Source organism: Perissodus microlepis, chromosome 7 (genome assembly GCF_051167445.1).
Source record: "Perissodus microlepis isolate ML-2025 ecotype Zambia chromosome 7, ASM5116744v1, whole genome shotgun sequence".
Classification (NCBI taxonomy): domain Eukaryota; kingdom Metazoa; phylum Chordata; class Actinopteri; order Cichliformes; family Cichlidae; genus Perissodus; species Perissodus microlepis.
This window is the reverse complement of record NC_140467.1, coordinates 21,841,224-21,862,120: the sequence shown is the minus strand read 5'-3', so window position 1 is coordinate 21,862,120 and position 20,897 is coordinate 21,841,224. Positions and strand designations below refer to the sequence as shown.

The window sequence follows — 20,897 nt, the reverse complement described above, 5'->3', positions numbered from 1 at the left end:
ATTCTTCTCCATTGCCACACATGGATCCAAACACATGCTTTTATATACATTGTCTTTTTGCTGACTTTGATATACACTGCCCAAGTCAATGGTGAGTTGCCTTTAACCTGCATTCCCTCTAATGGAGAGCAAATCCTCTGGTTTTACAAAGAAGTTTGGTTTCACAGAAGTCTATGGGGAAAAAACCACAAGGATCTGTGTTGTCTGACCTCAGTAAATGCATCGTTTCAGTGGCCACTTTTAAGTGTTATTAAATACTGCATAATGCTCATCATGTTACAGTCTCAACAGAGTCAAAGAGAACAATCATGAAGGGTATCTTTTTTCCCTACCTTGTGATTGAGAAGTATGTATGAGGATGTGAAGTTCCTAAGTTTCTCACCAGGAAGGTAGTGATGGATAAAGTACTCTGCTTGCGCTCAGATCAAAAAAGCATTACAATGGGACCTCACTAAACATCCATCCATTTATCCATCCATCTATTATCTTTTGGTTATCTAAAGTTGTGTTGCAGTGGCAGCAGGCTAAGCAGGGTATTCTATATGTTGTTCTTTCCAGCAACACTTTGCAGTTTCTTTTGAGAGACATACTGAAGTGTTCCGAGGGAACAAGAGATACACAGTCACTCTAGTAAGTGTGCAATGGGACAGACCAAGAAAACCTCAAAGGTTTCCAATCGGATGCCTGAACTACCACACTCTTTCTGTCATTTCCCATGTCTCATGAGCACAGGTGAGGGTTGGAACGCTGATGGACTGGCACATCAAAAGCTTTGTCTTTCTGCTCCATTCTCTTCACCACAGCAGTCTGACACTGCTGACGTTGCACCAGTCCAACTAATGCTCTGTTTTCCTATGACTCATAAATAAGAAATACTTGAACTCCCTCATTTGAGGCAGTGCATCTCCCCTAACTCACAGAGAGAATTTCACTGTTCTGTTGAAATCTAAAACCTTAAAACTTTTGATGCTTCTCTCACTACTAGACCAATCTCTATACCAAACAGCCTTAAATGTTGACTGTTAAAAAGACCCAAATTGTCAGGTACAAGATGACATCTTAAATTTCCTAGGATGGATCAGTGTTACTCGGATTCTGCTCAGGCACAGCAAAAACCTGTTATCAGCATATAGTATGGTGATATTTATTTAATTTTGTAACAGTGTGATATTAAAAATATTTATTTGGTCTCCAAAAATAGGTTTTCTCTTAATCAACACAAATTAAACCTGATTACACATCTCTGAATTGGTCGGTCCTTTATTCACAATATGACAATAAACACATATATATTTGTGATTTCTGCATTTGATCCTGAGATGACCTGAATGCAGCAGTCACAGAACTTTCTGGATGAGTTTGTGAGATTTACTTGCTTTGTTTAAAAGCACTTTATGTCCTAAAATCTGATTTTCTTTGGCAGATTTTCCCATCCAACTCAGCCAAGGAATCAGAACAAACAAGCTTACTCTCAGAAATCTAACCTCTTGGGAGTCCAGGTGCAGCTCTGTTACAATCAGACAAGCCTGTCTGGTAAAGCACTTTGCTTTGTGTAAGAAATATAAAAATGTTAGTGTTATCGTCCAGTTTTCAAGAAATTCATCTTGCCATTTTCACATACTTAAGTGGAATTCAAGGTACCACAATTGTGTATGCTACCAGGAGTGAAGGATTTTGGGTAACCTAAACAGCATGCATGCATTCAGTATCATGGGAAGGCTGGAGCCTATCTGGAACACAGAGAAAGATAATCATTCACGCTCACAGGCAACGGGGAGAACATGAAAGGCCTCACCAGCTGCTTGACTCAAACCCAGGACCTTCTTGGTGTAATGAAAGAAGGTGTTAAAGAGTGCTAACCACTGCACTGCCAGGCCACCCTGCTAGCATAGAGTTGTTAAAAACAAAACAAAGAAAAAAACCCACCAACTGCAGAGCAGTTAGCCCAATGGTGAAAGCACTGGGTCTGGGTAGAATGCTGACTGGTTAGGCAGTAGGCTTGAATATGACTATTTTCTGTTGTTGGAGCTAAGCTAAAGGACCAACAACAGCACAAACATAAAAGCTGATCAAAGACGGCTTTTTTCAAGATTTCTGACACCGCCCCCTGGTGACAGCACACAGCTACAGCATGTGGATGTGAGTGCAAAGCTCTCTTTACAAGCTCTGTAAAGAAAGAAAAGCAAAACAAAAGCAAAACAAAAAAATGTGGTATGTGTATTGTTAATTAGTTCTGCTAGCATTAAATAAATATTTGATTTTAATTATTCTATTTGTCATGAAAGTTTATTTTGAACAACACTTCCACAGCTTTTTGTTACGTTACTATTACTCTTTAAATGCTGATTCTAGCTGCTTAACATCTGCGCAACAACCAAATTTACATTTAACACTGTCACATTTTTAGTTTAGCATTTTATTAGCATGCAAATTTTGCTGGTGGAAATGGTACTAGCTTTGCAGGTGTAGCCCGGGAGCCTTTTGCTGTGAGGCTAAATGCTGACCACTAAACCACCCTGCTGCAAAATAAATATAATGTAGAAATTTCTGTAGTTCATTTTGGACCAAAGGGTAGCTTTTCATTCAGTGACTGGAAAAGCTTTTGCTTCTATAAAGAGAAACGTCTATGATTTGTGTACACAGGTTGGTTCTTTTAGATTTTGTTTAAACATCCGATAAAGTTACACATAAAAAAAATACCTTCACAGCACAGTAGATGTTTGAAAATTAGCCCCAAGCCTAAATAACCCTTGTTTTTCTTCCTTTAAATCTGAAACGAAAACACAGCCTGTGGTTTCACATACTGAACTATATACAGCATCCCACAAAATGCAGCAGCTTCCTGGTATTCCCTTCTCTAAATTCGGCTTTTACTTTTAAAAACTGTGCTCCCTGCAGTGGCCCCTCATGGCATTATATATGAAAACAGCCCTCCTAAAAAAAAAAGCATTACCTAAATTTGTATCTGCCCTTTTCACGCTGAAGGCAGGATGGCAAGCTGTAGCAGATGGCCAAAAGACTTCCTATTTTCACAGACTGCTAATTAGAGCCCTAACCACAGCTCACCTTTAATGTCAGCCACAGACTGCTTTTAGTGCAATTAGCCTAATGGGGTCCGGGCCTGTGAATAGCCTGTAATGTTTAGTAAGGGCCAGGCATTGCACTGGAGTTAGTGTATGTCAAAATAAAGGACAAAAGAGGTCTAACACATCGCAGAACCATTTATTACAGGAACTGATGGAGGGCGAGACTGTAACCGTGATTACCCAGAGAAACTATTTAATTAGATGCATTAATAATTGAACTAATTAGCTCCCATGTGTCTCGCAAATGAAGAGGGAACCTTGAGCTTCACTTGCACCACATCAGCTGATTAATTAGTCTGCTGATCGTTAGCTGTCTTGATGGCCTATATGCGATCAGATGAGAGGGTGGATAATGAGGAATAGTCGGTCGATGGTGCTGGTTAATTAGTGTGACCTGATCCAGGGGCCATGTTAGAACAGTTGTTGATGCCACAGCTTCTAATGAGGAGGATTTAGGGCCGGATGATCTATTTGGAAGCAGGCTGCAGTGTTGTTTGTGGATTTGGATGTGTACCAGCCTTGATAACCCCTTTGAAAATCACTACATTTTTCCAATAATCTGTCTACAGGGACTATGTCCAAATGTTCAATATTAACTTTAAATAATGACCTTCCCATACCCTACTGCATTTCTATTCATAAAATTTCAATATAGTGACTTACAGCAGGTCTGGGACTTAAAAATTGGCTTTCAAGGCTATTCACAATTCATCTTTTGCATTTATATAAGGAGAAAATTGAATGCAGGAGGCTTATGATAAAGCTATTTTAGATGGTTCCATAGCAAGAATTCCTATAACTACAAATGGCAAAATGTCTTAAAGATTAAATTATTTACCTTAAATAACTTATATAACATGTTTTTATAAGGAGGTAATATTATCAGTCTATTACTGAGGGTGCAAAGACATATAAATGCTCTACAGCATAATTAAAGTATCATATCATCTTATAGTATTAATCAAGACTGTGCATTATGCCAGAGGAAGTTGCAGGACTATCCAAAACGAATTTGTTGTTCTTAGTGATGTTCTTAAATGGCTTTAAAAATGTGTTTTCTTCAAATGCCTGCAGTATGATTCATGACTACATTGAGTTTATTGTCCTATAACCGATTCACAATATGACATCTCTTTCAATACTATAGTATCACACATAAATCAATCAGTTCTTTATCAAACACCTTCGTTTTAAGATTCTTTCTCATGTTGTAAAGTCATTTAAAACCAGTTTTCACAGGACTCTACGCTGTCCTGTGAAAAACTGAGTCAACCCCATGATTCAGTGGCTTGCAGAGACACCTTTAGCAGCTGCAACTTGAAGTAATAATTTTCTGTATGACCTTTTCAGTCTTTCACATCGTTGTGGAAGAATTTTTGCCCAATCTTCTTTACAACATTTCTTCAGTTCATTCAGGTTTGTGAGCATTTGTTTGTGCACAGCTCTCTTAAGGTCCCCAACAGCTTTCAATTAGGTTGAGGTCTGGACTTTGACTGGGCCATTGCAACACCTTGATTGTTTTTCTTTTCCCACTATTCTGTTGTAGAGTTGCTGCTGTGCTTGGAATCACTGTCCTTTTGCATGCCCCAATTTTGGCCTATCTTTAGCTGTCAGACAGATGGCCTCACATTTGACTTCACAAGGCTTTGGTATACAGAGGAGTTCATGGCCAACTCAGTGACTGAGTGCCAAGGTCCTGTGGCTATGAAAAAGCCCACATCATCTTCTCTCCACCAATGTACTTAACAGTCAGTATGAGGTGTTTGTGTTGATATCCTGTGGTTGGTTTTCATGCTGTGCATCAATTAATATCTTCATTTTGGTCTCCTCTTACAAGAAGTCTTGTTGAGAACTTTGCAAACATAAGCTAGACAAGGCTTTCCCCCTGACAACCCTTCCAAAACAAGCCATATTTATTCAGTCTTTTTCTAATTGTAGTGTCATTTTAACATTTAACATGCTAACTGAGGTCTGTACAGTGAGATGTGGCTCTTGGGTTTTTGCAGTTTCACTTAACATTGCATGGTCTGATCTTGGCGTGAAATTGATGGGATGTCCAATCCTGGGAAAATTGACACCTATATCAAGTGTTTTCCAGTTCCGAATAATCTTTCTCACTATAGAACGATGGACTTGAGATTATTTGCAAATGGCTTTATAACCCTTTGCAGACTGGCAGCAACACTGTCGGTTAAGCAATTGCTGATGTCTTTCTTCCTTCTCATTGTGTTCACACACCTGAATACTACAGTCCAGCAAACTGCCAAAACATCAGCTAAGTTAATCAAGTGCATTTAATTAACAGCATTTGGCCCCAACATATTCTCTTCATTTTTAATGACTCCTTGCTTACGATATCACTATTATACTCGAGGAGTCAGAAGGTTATAGCAGCCAGTCTGCTGACAAATGCATTGATACATTAGTATGATAGCCTGGATAGGATCTGAGCACTTTATTTCATTAATGTTACCATGTGTGTCATATGTATGCGCCACAGAGCATTTGTCTGCATGCAGCGGCTCTATCCCCCACCAGTTTGAGAACCACTGCTTATCACCTATTAACAACCTGTGGTAATAGGTTTGCCAATTAGGTCATTGTGACCTTTAGCTGATGTAAATTTTTATGGTTTTTGCTTAATATTTCAACATTGGGCTGCACTACCAATTTCATTGTCAGTTTTAGCTACTTTATAGAGCTTAGATTTCCTTAAAAAATCAGCATGTAGCTTTAGGTGAGCCTACTCAAGCCCTAAACTCTTTAGTAGACACACCTTTGTTTTAATGTTTTTATATCATACATGCTGATCATAGTCTCACGGGGACCCAAAGTATGATCATTACTTTTCTGGCATGGTCTATGCTTTTTGTGGTGTTCTATTAACTTCTTAATTTTCCCACAAGGTCTTGCTGTATGTAATTGCTCTATTATGAAGCTTTCAGCTACTTTATTGCTCTTTTATAGGTTTCAATTTCCTGTCATATTCATGGAAGACTGAAGGTATAGACAAGCTTTTTTATGTGATCGATATTGGCATCGCCCCCACTAACCTACAATCTCTAAAGCATTACTAAAAATCTCCAGAAGAAATGATGTTGGACTTTTAGCAGTTTAATCATGTTTTTATTCCACATTTCCCTGTTCAAGGCCATCTAAAATGATGTATTCATTTCGAAACCCGGAGTCAACGCATTAGGGTATCTTTTTAAGTATTTCCTGATTATGGCATCTGGAGATTTAATCACCTGTGTGGCTATTTCGTTGTGAAAACTGTATTACAGATACCTTTCATGGTATCTGTAATACAGTATAGTCTTAGCCCGAGCTAATCTATTACCTTTAAAAAATATCGTAAGTACATTAATAAAGGATGAACACGTTGAACAGGCGCGCGCCTGTGCACGTTCGCGCACAAAAAGGCTCTGTTTCTGTCGTGCTGAAAAGCCACAGCTTTGACTACAGGGCGCCCTGGAGATAATTGGTGTCCTTGGAGTTGAATAAGCTCATTTTAAAACACCTCAGGCCCGGGCTGTCCTGGTGTGTGACTGTGTATTGAATAATTGATTTGGAGAGGGAGGGGGCGGTTACTATCAGATCTGAACATAATGACTTTATATAATTAGCACGCAGCGTTAAAAAAAACATTTGACTCTGGGAGTTTTTTTGCAGTGAGAGAGAGAGACAGAGAGAGGGGAGAGAGAGAGAGAAAGAGAGAGAGAGAGGAGGGGGGAGGCTCGTTGTGTGCAGAAGGGCTCATTTGAGGGGAACAGCCGCAGCCTGTGCAGATAGAGAAATACTTACGCACTGACATCAGCCAAGATAATGCTAAGCCACTGTTGATTTGGGGACATCTCTACTGCAGGGCAAGGTGATACTCCGAGAAGCTGTTTTCATCCATCCACAGGCTATTTTTACGCGCGAGGGAAAAGAGAGCGACTCCGCGGCTGTTTCTCTCGGCTCTCTCTTCGGGGACTATGAAGAGCGGAGCTGAAGTTTGAGCGACTCTAGGTTCAAACAGCGCGTCCAGGCCTCTGTGTTTGTTACCGCTCTTCCACGCAGGAGAGTAAAGGCTGGTATTTCTCCCACTGTTGGATTATTGCCGTTTACCTAAAGGATGGTGCTGGACAAGGAGGAGAGTGAGTACACGTTCCCTTGCTTAAACTGGTACTCAGTACTTCCACTTTAATGGGCACACCTGTGCAACACAATGCAACCCCAAGCAACTATTTTACCACATCAGGTCGATTTTGATGATGTTGACAGAATCATAAAGGCTTTAAACCAATAACATGCTTCAGGCTACTTATATCTATAAACGGAAACAACACATCTCCTACAATGTTATAAAACTAGAAATAGAGATAAATGTCCCACAGACTTCCCTAATGAAGTATATATATATATATATATATATATATATATATATATATATGTGTGTGTGTGTGTGTGTGTGTGTATATGCTTGCTCTATTATACTCTATTATATTGTTAATGTGCAACAATTAAAAAAATAGATTGCAGAAAAAGCCCTTATTGACATTCACTCTTTGTGTCTCATTCCTGACAGAAAACTAACACTGAATCTCCTCTGTCGGTCTCTATGTCTGTCTCTGTGTCTGTCTCTGTGTCTGTCTGTTTCTTGGCCTTTTTCCTGCCAGGTGTGTCTCTTGTGTCCCTCCAGTCCAGAGAAAAGCCGAGGGGCTGCGCCGGCTGTAATGGGAAGATACGGGACCGCTTCATGCTTCAGGCGTTAGACAGATACTGGCATGAGGACTGTCTGAAGTGTGCCTGCTGTGACTGCCGCTTGGGCCGGCTGGGCTCCACACTCTACACCCGGGCCAACCTCATCCTTTGCCGCAGAGACTACCTGAGGTACGGCTCCCATATGTGAAATGTGAGCGTTTTTCTTAGAGAATGGTACTACGATATCAAAGTGAAGCAAGTGGCCCTCACAGGTAATCAAGTGTCCACAATCGCCAACACGTCAGTAAATAAATTAAATCTGTCCAAGCATCATTTGACAGTGTTTGGATGTGGTGTGCTTGAGAGGGAATGTTTTGAGTCACCATATTTTGACTCTGCGTTACAGTCTTGTGGAAAAATACTCGCTTGTTTTTCCTTGTGAAAGGGTTTATCCTGCAGGGTGACTGGTTAACGGTTACATTATCCAAACATGGACTAGTTTTGAGGTTTATGGGTTCAAGAGCACAAATAAGAACATCAGCTGTCTGCAGTAAACTTGCACAGACATAAGCATCTTGTATGCAGCATAAGAAAGAAAAGGCAGAACAGTGAAGCTTGCACTTTGTGAATGTTTCCGTTGTCTCTTATAGTTCTTAACATGGGCTTTGCTAATGGTTAATTTTGTCCTAAGAAGACATGTAGCTGGAGACATCAGTCTTTAAAGGGTGATATTAGCTGTGATTATGCTGTGGATATGAAGTTTTATCAAGTTTGTGTTGGTACTTCAGTAGAATGAACAGTTGATGCTTTTCAATTTCAATACACTTTTATTTAGATTGTGCCAAATCACAAACAAATCAATTTTTGTTATAAGTTAAAGACCCTTCAATAATAGAGAGAAAACCTCAACAATCAGACAACTCCCTATGAGTAAGCACTTGGCGACAGTGGGAAAGGAAAACTCCCTTTTAACAGGAAGAAACCTCTGGCAGAACCAGCTCAGGGAGGGTCGGCCATCTGCTGTGACTGGGCAGGGGTGAGGGGAGGGAGAGAGGACAAAAGAGAAGAGAAAAAGAGAATCAAAGAATAATAATAACTAATGATTTTATAAACTCATACAAAGTGGATAGTTTCATCAAGGAGCAGCACCACAGACTGCAGGTCTGAAAAATGAAGCCAAAGCAGGTGTTCATCTGGACTGAAATAACTACATCCAGATGAACAGAATGAACTTTTTGGGATTAACTTACATGGATGATTAAGCATGCATCAAGACATGACACTGCTTAATTTTTTCGCTCAATAAAAATTTTCCTAGTGAGTTCATGGTTTGATACGCTTGCCTTAAGTTCCCTTTATGTTCCCATGTTATTAATTTACCAAGTTCTTGCCCCAATTAGAGTAAAACTGACTATAAAGCAGGATATCCTTTAGGGTTTGGCCACCTCATGATTACGGTGCACGGCCATCTGTACAATATCTGAAGTTATTCTGCACCTTTTGTGACTATGATTTGGTCCAGGATGACTATACAGGTAAGTATGTTTCAATGTACTTGGGGTTTAAATAGATTTCTACCTTAGCCTTTTTAAAACCATCAACCTTTTCTAAACAAACCTTGTCTGTGTCAACGGGCTCCACTGAGAGTTATATGCCTCTGATTTTTCTTGCCTAGAAATAATGATATCTGGTGTCAGGTCAGCAAGAGAACTCCTGATATCGCAGCCACATTGCTGAACTCATGTGTTAGTCTCATGTACAATCCAGCTGGATTTGGTTGGAGCTAAGTCGCTCATTAGCTGCACTGCACTTAAGAGACCAAAACCCCTTTTGACAGTTAAATTGGCTAGATTGCCTCCTGTTTTCCTCATCATTGCAAGGGTGCAGACCAAAGGCCTTTGAAGAGTGGGATTAAAACCATGTGATTTCTTTTAATTGGACCATTTGTAGAGAATTAGCATTGAGCTTCGTAGCCTCGTTAAGGAGCAGAAAAAAAACCCACCAGGTGCCTGACTCGAGCTCGTTAGATCAGAACATTCTGTTAATTAGGTCTCACTTTTGTTCTCACGTTGGTCACTCATTTGATGACGTTTTCCATTTGTAATCCAGGGCTGCTCAGTGCTTTTCTCCCTTATTACATGGATGACCTTTTTCCATAAGGGTTCCTCCAAAGCCCCCTTTTTCTATTTGGCCTCTAATGGAATATGGAAATCAGCGGCAGCCACTTGTCTTCGTGCGTGCCGGGCTCTTGGGGAGTTATTTGGTCATTCTGTTAGAGGTGAATGAGCGGTGAGGCCATCTGCAGCTGGCCAGCACAAAGCATTTATAGCAACACAGTTTGTTCTCAGGTGGTCTGAGGACAAGGTTCAAAAGTTGCCAGATAAATTTGGGGTTTCAGAAGAGAGTAATAAATTGACTTTCTTCTTAAAGCAACTGACATTTCATATAAATCGTGACATTTTCATATCAGTTAATCTCTATTTTGCTGCTCTCTATAAGCAGTAATGCATTAGTGATAGAGCTCATATCCAGTTTATGAAAACTCTCACATTTGATATTCTGAACGCTCACATATGTGAAGAAAAAAGATTAGTGCAGAAATAACAGATGTTTGAAGAGAATAGATGGAAAGTTGTAACCCTACCTTCACGCAGTGTTGGCAGAGCAACACTGTTAAAACAATGGAGTGTCCTGACTTTTTTCCAGGCTTGCTAACTGTAGTGCTATACCTCTAACGTCTTAACATGCCTCAGATTGTTGGCGACCTATGTAGGGTTAGGGACATAGTTTAGGTTCTGAATTTATGGGACATTTACCAAATGAAAAACATTTAAGAGAAAAACTGTAATGTCAGAACATATCAGACGTTGTTGGAGACATTTTATAGTATAATCAGCTGTTGATGAGCTAACCAGATTTTAAAAATGAACCTTTAATGCTAAACTATTGTAAATAAATGGTGGAAATGGAGAAAGAACATATCATAGGCTAAGAGGTATTCAGTGTATTGCTAATACTCTGAATAACTAACAATGACTCCTCTGTCCTCTCACCCTTAACTGATCACAGCAGATATCTGTCCAACCCGGATGCTGGAGGTGTCTTCCGAATAAAAGAGTTTTTCCTTCCCACTATCACCAATTGCTGCTAATAGGGGGTTGTGTGACTGTTGGGGTTTTCATGCAATTTTTACTATGCAATATAAAGAGCTTTGAGGTGATTATTTGTTGTGATATAGCTAAAACTGATTTTAACTGACTTACTGGAGTTTGTGTGATGCATTACAAACCCTGTGGTTTTCTCATTATCTGTCCACATGGGGTGTCTGGACTAATTTTGGCAACAAAGCTGAAACAATTAATCATGCATGCCATTTGACAAGTAAAAACATGAAACGTTTTCTGCAGAAATCCAAGCTTTTCTTGCCTTTCGCTCACATTCCAGCTTTGTGACTGTCGAGTCTGCAGATTGGTTGATAATAAACTTAATGGTTAGTTGCAGCCATAGCTTAATGACACAGCTCCAGATCTTATTATGAGAAGCTCATACTATCATCTCCTCATAATTACTACTAGAGGCGCGATTTGAATGGTTTTTCACACTTGGCTGCACTTATATGTATATAATGTGGGCACTGCATGAGGGGGAGTGGAAACAGCCATCAATAATCAGGAAACGCAGTGCGGTTCACCGCTATAAATCAGTAATTGAAGTGATTATTTGCAAACGGTGCTCGAGCATCATCTGTGATGCTCTCTGGGACACACAGGCTACCTTTTGTCCTCTAGTTCAGTGTTTTTTTTTTCCTTCTGCAGCTCCTGGCTGAAATGTATCTGTGTTTGTCCAGATTACAGGCCTGCTTGTTGCCCTCTCTCCCTCTGCAGGCTCTTTGGGGTGACGGGGAACTGTGCAGCCTGCAGTAAGCTGATCCCTGCCTTTGAGATGGTGATGAGAGCCAGAGACAACGTCTACCATTTAGACTGCTTTGCCTGTCAGCTCTGCCGCCAGAGGTAAGATTAGGGTAGCAATTAGCCAGGGAGATCAAATTCAGTTGACTTATCTCGGAGATGTACTGGTGAGCTCACTGGTCATTAAGAGCATATTAGCAGTGCACCGTAATCAGAATGCAATGAAATCCCCTTCACTTGAAAAACTTCAAGGGGTTAAAGACTTTGTATATCACTCAGATAGTTAATCAGGCAGCAGTCATGCAAGATTAAATTTCTAAGCATCATAGCTACAGATGTATGCTGAAAATATGCATGAAATGCTCCTCTGGGACCTCATCATTCACTTCGGCTGTAGCAAGAACCAAGACCCAGTTCCATATTTTGATTTCTCTCTGCAGATTTTGCGTGGGAGACAAGTTTTTCCTCAAGAACAACATGATCCTGTGCCAGCTGGACTATGAGGGGGGCCATCTTAATGGCAGCACCGAGAGGCAGCCTCAGTAAGAGGTAATATTCTGATGACGGTGAATTACAGTTCCAGACACACGGTCTGACAGTTTGAACTAAACCATGCACTTAAATAATAGGAAGGTATACAAGTGAGCGCCCAGGATCATCCCAAATATGTCCACATGCAGACACGAGAGTCCCTAACAAGACGTTGCGAATTTAAAATTCCTGCAGAGAAAAGTTTAGTGTGTTTTCCACATTATGTGACATTCAGGCATAAACGTGGGAATCTCTTAGCCACATATTAATCAGACTGAATATTTTACAGACTTTGCACAAGGTTTTACCACTTGACAGGCATCTTAAGCCATCTGCATTTTAGACCTGAACTTTTCCAGTACTTAACAGACATGTGAAAATTTGGACTACACTTTAACCTCACTTAAACATGCAAGCCTCCCCATATTAAGTCTTTGTGTGGTTAGATTGTGCTGATTTAAATAGTAAATAGTAAATGGATTGCTTCTTATGCACTGATCGGGCATAACGTTATGACCACCTGCTTAATGTTGTGCTGGACCCGTCAAGGCCGTAAACGTGTGCTGTGGTATCTGGCACCATGACGTTAGCACAGAGCCTTTAAGTCCTGTAAGTTGCAAGCAGACTTGTTTGTCCAGCACGTCCCACAGATGCACATGGACACCAGCATCCACGTGATGTTGCTTTGTGATCCAGTTTTTATACTCAGGTGCCCATTGTTAGTGCTTTCAGTGGAGGACAGGGTGATGTGATGCACTGTGTATTCTGACACCTTTCTACCAGCAGCATTAACCTTTTCAGCAGTTTGAGCCACACGTGCAGCCTTCAATCCTCCTATGTATCAGTGTACTTTGGCCTCCCATGTCCCTGTTGCTAGTTTACCACTGTTTCTTCCTTGGACCACTTTTGATAGATACTGACCACTACAGGCTGAGAACAGCCCACAAGAGCTGCAGTTTTGGAGATGCTCTGAACCAGTCACATAGCCATCACAATCTGAAGCTTGTCTAACTTGCTCAAATTGTTACTCTTGCCCATTTTTCCTGCTTCTAACACATCAGCTTTGAGGAGAAAATGTTCACTTGCTCTCTAATATATATCCCGCCCACTAACTGGTGCCATGATGGAGAGATACTCAGTGCTATTCACTTCACCTGTCTGTGGTCATAATGTTATGCCTGATTGGTGTATAGGGCTTTTCTACTCTACTTGAACACTCAAAGTGCTTTGTACTATATGTCTCATTCAACCTGGCATGCAGACTGAAGCGGGTCTGAAAAAAATGGTCTGAAATTCATGTGTGAAACCAGCTTTGGTAGCACCTGTCCTATCTAAATGAATGGTGGGAGAGCCGTAAATTTTATTTCAGCTGTTAACATCTTGTAGTGAAGCAACAGTCAAATGTGATTTGAAACAAACCTAAATTTCAACCCTTTGGTGTGTTTGCCTCAAAAAATGATTTTCAACCCCAATATTTAAATTTGCTATGCATGCATGTTACTTGGCTTTATAGATGGCTCAATCAAGAATCCTTATGATCAACATCTCTGGCTGCAGTAATACTTAATACTTATCTACTGTGTGAATATGTCAGTGTAACATCTGACATAGGGAGGCCGGTATCTTTGCAGTAATACATTTCTTCCGTGTATTTCCGTTCAGAAAAATTGTAATTGTGTGAAATTTCAGAATTTCCTTTCAAGATTATTTGCAAACATTCTGGCCCACATAGTGCTTTAGCTAACTTCGGTCAAAAGGTTAGAGATTTAATTTTAAGGATAAAGCAAAATTTTTTATATAAACTTTTGGATTTACCTTTGGGTCTGATGACTCATTGCCAATATATTCCTATAACAGCTGAAGCTAAATCACTGACTATCCATCTTGATGCGTGCTCAATCATCCAGGGAAGTAAATCTCCAAAAAGTTGATTCTGTTCATCTGGACGTAGCGTTTTGTGGGAGAAACGTTTCGTCACTCATCCAAGTGGCTTCTTCAGTCTCAGCTGACTGCAGGTTTCCCCAATCTTATAAACAGTACATTTGCATAATGACTGAAACCAGCCCACTGAAGGAACAATGGGCTGGGAGGTCAGTTCCTTAATCTTATGTGAAGTGGGAAAGATCATCTTTCGCCATCTTACAATGCTGTGATTGCAGCCATTCCCCAACTGTCTGTGAATGGTACTCATGGCCATTGATCAGTGGGTTTTGGTCAGTGGTTGTTGATCAATGGTCATGAGAATTTGCATAATTAAGATTAAGAAACTGACCTCCCAGCCCATTGTTCCTTCAGTGGGCTGGTTTCAGTCATTATGCAAATGTACTGTTTATAAGATTGGGGAAACCTGCAGTCAGCTGAGACTGAAGAAGCCACTTGGATGAGTGACGAAACGTTTCTCCCACAAAACGCTACGTCCAGATGAACAGAATCAACTTTTTGGACACTGACTATCCACTATATCAAAGTATAAATCAGTATAGGCATGTAAAGCTTTAGTGTGGTTCTGAGTACGGCTTTTTCTTTGAAGTAACTGATTAATAATTCTCTGCTTGATATTGGTCCCTAAAGGATATCTTCTTGGCTACTTTAGGAAGATTAATATGTTTGCTTTTATGAAATTTATCAGTAGTAAAACTAAGGGAGTGCGCTGTGCTTAAAGAAATATGTGCTTCCAGATCACTTTTTGTGATTCACACAGAATTAATTAGTACAGTGTGTACTTTGCAATGTGCTAAGCAAGGCTCAAGGGTCTTAAGCAAAGCAAAAATGTTTATTCCAGCCATTAAAACGCTGGATAAAGCTTCCAACATTGGAAGCATTTCTTCCCCACTGTCAGATATACTGTCCAGTGCTGTAATAATGGGAGCGTTACAATGGGACAACATATTCATTGTGGTTGAAGATGTTCTCTGCACTGCAACCCTGTAACTCCACTTAAACTCGTGTATTCTTGCTTGTTATTAGAGAGAATTTAAGCTTTACATACATGACAAAATGACCCATCACTGCTGTTCTGGTTCTAGTCGTGGGGGGACTGAAGCCTATCCCAGCTACAATAGGACGAGAGGCGGGGCACACACTGTACAGGTTGTCAGTCTTCGCACCCACATCTACACCTATGGGCAATTTAGAATCACCAATTAACCTAACATGTCTTTGGACTGTGTGAGGAAGCCAGAGTACCCGGAAAGAACCCATACAAACACGGGGAACGCATGCAAACTCCACACAGAAAGACTCCGGCCAGATGGTGGGGTCAAGTCAAGATCTTCTTGCTGTGAGGCAACAGTTCTAAACACCGTGCTGCCAGAGAATAATCATAATAATTCTGTCCTTATCTGTAGAACTCTTTATAAAGTTGTTAACTGTAGTCACATAAATCCTGTGGAACTACATCCTGGGCTCTGCCTTTTGTAAGCCCCTAGATGGGCGTGTGAGCGGTGTTGGGCTATGAGTGCAAAGGGTTTGAGGAAAGCTGAAAGCAGGCAATCCACAAATATGAAGTTTTCAAGGTCAGAAACATTCCCAAAAGCCACCAGCGGCCCAACATATCATTATGATACTAATTGTACTACTACAGCAGTAAAATACACACCATCGCCCTGCACGATTGGACACTGGAAGCTGAGAGTTACTTGTGAATGATTTCTGATCTTCCAGTTAATGTTGAAAAATCTTGCAGATATCATTTGTTTTCAAAAAAGAAACATCTTTATGTATTCAGGGACATAAACACCAGAGTATTCAAGGTTTTAGGCAAGTATATTGTTAACTCAGGTTAAAAATGAGGTAACTTTATTACAAATGCAGACAGATGTTTGTCATATGCTGCATGTTTTGCTTGGAGCTCTCTAAAATGGGAGTCTACTTTAGATATGTGGCCCCAACCCTGTAATTTTGATAAAATGGATACAGTGAAAGCTTTTTGGCTTCGTAAGGTTGTAACTCTTTATAAATGCTCTCTCGAGATCCAAGTAGCTTTGTTGATGTAGGATGTTTTTTTTTTCTTTTTCCTTTTTGAGTTTTCATGAATGTGACCACTGGACGACTGCACATGTATGTTTTTCCACCTTCAAGCAGCTGGTTAACATGTAGATTAAAAAAAGCATAAAAATAATAATAAAAAAAACACTACAAAGAACATTTTATTGCGAAAAATAATAAAGATAAAAACATGTTTGTGTTCCACTGAACACAAACTTGGAAATAAAATTGTGCTTTATAGTGAGAAAACAACCTTTGGTGAAAGTAAAGCAGAAGTAAATAAAGTATAGAGAGCAGGTAAATTCATCTACACTCCAATTGGGAGAATTAAATATTAATTATGCTCCTGAGTTTTTTAAAACAAGTGTTAAAGTGTTTAGGTTACATTTCTGTGAGTTGCTTTCAATGCAGTGCAGTTGTTGTTATAGTTACTGAACAGCACACATTGCTCAGAACATTATTTGAAATACAAATTTTATGTAAAAACACAAACTTAAGGCTTCTGTGAGCAAATAAAGGATTGCATTCATCGTAGAACTGCAGCATGTTTTTGTTTATGGCTATGGAAAAAACTGTGCACTGATCTCTGACCATCAGAGGCCTTTAATACAAAGCAGGATTTCATCTTATCTGGGTAACCCTCGGTTATCTGCACTAAAAAGTTCACTTCTTAATAGGGTACTGGGTGGGTACTGGGACTGAGGTCACGTTCTAGATTACAGATCAGCAGCTATGAAATCCCTGCCTACAAAACAATCACAGCATCACTATTCCTGGAGGATCCCTCTGACCTCTGAGCACAGATAGAAGGAGGTTTTCATTAGTCTCTAATGTCTTCGTGTTTCCCTGTTGATCAGTAAGAAATATAAATTCTTATCTTTTCAAGTTGGCAACAAACAAATTTAATTTTTTTTCATGAATAGATGATCCTAAAACACCTAAAATACTCATTTATAATCCATCAGATTCTCCTGTGTTTTAATGTTTTAATGATAGAGTTGTGATGTTAACAACTCTGTTAACTTCACCGTCTTTCCACTTTTCTTTCTTGGTTTCAAATAGACTGATCATTAATAATAGTTTTTCTTTTCTAGTCTCGGTGACCAAAATGCTTAAAGTGCAAACACACATCCAAACAGCACTTTTAAAGCTAGACTGCTGTACACTGCTTTTCCTCTCGTACCACTCATGTTATTGACAGTAGTATGAGACAGTCAGCATTATCAATACAACCTCTTCATATTTTTCTCACAATTTGTAAAATTAGCTACTTTGTTGCCAGTGCACTTATCCATAATTATAAGATAAACTCTTTCACGTGAGCATCCAAGGGAAACCCTTGGCTAATTTAATGAGTTAATAGCCTACTTCGTGTGACCGCTTATCCAATTTTCTAGGAGGTGTCTTCCTGTTAAAAGGGAGTTTTTCCTTCCCACTGTCACCAAGTGCTTATTCATAGGGGGGACATCTGGTTGTTGAGGTTTTCTCTGTATTATTGTGGGGTCTTTACTGTATAATATAAAATTGACTATTGTGATATGAATTGAATTGAATTGAAGATAAAAGCATAAAAACCTGTGTAGGTTTAAAAAGCCTTAAGGGAGAGAAAGTGGCAAAATAAAATGAGTCTATTTTTTAATTTGAATGCATAGAGGCAATTAATCTCAGGTCAGCAGGCAGCTTGTTCCAAAGAACAGAACAACAACTGGAAGCATCTTCAGAATACTTTGATGTGATTCTAGGAACATTTAAAAGTTCTCCACCTGATGACCTGAGAGGTCTGACTGGGTTGTAAACAGTGAACAAGTGAGAGCTGTACCAGGGGGACAGACCATTGAGACCTGTGTGAACTAATAGTAGGATTTAAAAGGAAATTCTATGTTGGAACTGAAACTCTGTGAATCCCTGTTGAGCTTCAGCTCACTGATGACTTTAGCGTGACCATTTCTGTGGATCTAAATCCTGATTGGCACTTATCACAAAGACTTCAAGTTGAATTCTCCATTTAGTTGTTTGCAAAGTGTGTTTTCAAATATTCTGCTGAGGAAAGAAAGATTAGAAATAGGTCTGTAATTATGAATTACCAATTACTAAGTCATTTTTCTTGAGCGGCAGTGTGATTACAGCACATTTGTGAGAAATATGGAAAGTGCAGGTCTGCAGAGAGCTGCTGCTGATATTTACTAAAGGATTTGTAAAACAATGACATACTGATTTGAATAGTTTGGTGTGAATGGGTTCAAGTAAAGAGGTGCAAGATTTTAACTGATGAATCGTTTCTTTGAGATCTTAGAAGTCTTAAAAGCAGCAGGGAAACAAAACAGGAAAAGGGCAGGCTGAACAGTCAAAGACAGGTGAAAGATAACAAGGGCAGGGAAAACAGACGCAAAGGATGGAAAAGAAAGATGAAGTGAAGCCACAAGAAAAGCAATTACCAAAATAAAACAGGAAGTGGAAACACAGAAGACAAGAAAACTAATACAGGCAAATCAAACAGGTAGGACGACACTGTAATAAATAAAAGAGAAAATTAAACGCTTATGAGGCCAAAACTATCATCGGCAGCAACAGCTTTGTTAAACTTTCATATTTGTGTGCATTATGAGAGCTGAGCATGAAATAAATGATGTATTTAGCATGTTTTTACCTGTTGAAAGTACCCTTGTAGCCCACAGTGTATTGTTCATAATACAAAACCATTGTTTTGCTATTACACTGCAGTTACTGGATACATAAAGCTGATGATATTGTTTCTTGTGAAGCCCCCAGACCTCACTCTGACATATTTGATGTTTTCCATCTCTCTCGGCAGATCAGAGAAAGGACCACTGTGAGCCAGCTGGACTATGAAACTCACAGCAGCGCACACCTCATCAGCTTCTTGTTTCAGACTGAACTGTATGGAAAAAAAAGAAAAAAAAAAGAAAAAAAAACATTGATTGAACACATTTCCAGCAGCCCAACTTCGAACTCTTTATTCCAGAGCTGCGTGACTATTTCCCTTAAAGCTGACAGTTCTGATCAGATGGACTTGAGATTGACTGGGGAGTGAAAACGGGGTAGTGAAACTATCAGAAGATATTTTCCAGAGGACCTAATGTGGACGGTGAACAGAAAAAGAGTGAACTAGTGTTTGCAAATAATTCATAGTCTACTTCACCAAATGTGAAACACTAGATGGATGGAAAGAAGTCAGCCAGGCCACACATAGCACCAACCAAGTCATCCATCAAAGAAAAATACAAAGTTCCCTCTGATTGTCAGATCGCTCTGGCAGTCACTGAAGTGTCTTTTGTGGTGAACCCCACCCAGCTGGCTCGAAGGAAGCCCCGAAACAAACGGAAACTTTAGCAAAGATTGTTTGGCTCTGTTCAGCAACTGAGGAGTACCAGCTCCATCTCCCCGCCTCTCCTCTCTGAAGCCTCGAATGGGACTTCGAGCCCACTCTAGTTTTGTTCTCATTCTGCTCGCAAGCTGTTGTTTTCTTGACTAATTAAACTGGATTTGAATTTCACTTTGTGTGCTCATGGTTTTTTGTTTTTTTGTATGTACTGAGATTGCCAGTAATGGGTGGGAAAAGACATGTCACCAGAGGGAATTAACAGTCTAAATATTCCCTTCAAATGTACAAAAGTAATAACTTGTCTCGTAAAAAAAATCGAATACAAAATCAAATGTGCTTCCTTCAGACGATGAATATGCAAATGGTTCATTTTCCAAGACGGCATAAAACGTGTGCACAGCATTTTTCTGCTTCAGTAAAATCTGAGCATCCCGCTCATATCAGACAGAAATTGGGGAAAAAATCACTCTCTTATGTCCAAGGGTTGAACTCAGATTTAGAAAAAACATTTACTGTTCAGTGGCCTGCCCCACAACTTCACTCTTACTGCTCTTACGGCAACATTTAAGGCCAGAAACAGTCCCTGTTTTCAGAGATAAAAACATTTAAAGCCTTCTGTACACCTGCTCTCTACCAAGTCCATGTTAAGGGTTAGTCCGCATGCATGGTGCAGTTGATTTAGCAGGGAACTTTAGGATTCACTTAGTTAGGTTTTTACCATGGGATACCTCTAACAAATACACTTTCTAAATTTCTGCCTACTGCATCTTTAAGGAGCAGAAAAGCAGGGAGAGACCAAGGAGACAAAAAAAGGTATGTGTGAGTGGGACGACGCAGTACATAAAATAGTGTCAACCTTTTGGAAAACATCATATTTACAACTGCGGCTGCTTCTTTTTAGGTATAATATCAGTTACATGAAAGCTGAAGTTTTACTGTGGGGGTCATATTTAGTTTTTCAGGATAATAATTTAGAATTGTATGTAAGTATTTTATTACTGAAGGAGGAAAAAAATGCAAGTGCTAGGCCCTATGAAACACTTTCACTGGCTTCCCATTTGATCCAAAATCCAATCCAAAAAAAACAAAAACAAAACCCCGATATACTTTGTAATCTCTGTATGGTATAGGCACACTTTCCATCTCACTACTTTTAACCCCTTAGTGTGGACAAATCCTCCTGAAATCAAAGTACTGGCACATTTTTCTTAAAACTAATGAGGACCATCCTATCACTGTTTTTATCTTCAATGCTGTGGGACAAGCTTCCACTTTCTATTAGATTAGCCCAGTCAGTTTCCAATTAAAAAATAACAAATAAAATAATAATAATAATAATAGTTATTATTTTTAGAC

General features: G+C 39.6%; 1 protein-coding gene across 1 annotated transcript; it reads left to right on the top strand.

Annotated features, from left to right (window-relative positions):
• The first annotated feature begins 6,758 nt into the window (after positions 1–6,758).
• On the top strand, positions 6,759–19,712 carry LOC146383044 (rhombotin-1-like). Its single transcript, XM_084934165.1, has 5 exons — positions 6,759–7,225; positions 7,748–7,961; positions 11,657–11,782; positions 12,121–12,229; positions 19,011–19,712. Exons 1-4 carry the CDS (start codon positions 7,204–7,206, stop codon positions 12,224–12,226), a joined length of 468 nt encoding a protein of 155 aa, XP_084790291.1. The 5' UTR covers positions 6,759–7,203; the 3' UTR covers positions 12,227–12,229; positions 19,011–19,712.
• Positions 19,713–20,897: the final 1,185 nt, after the last annotated feature.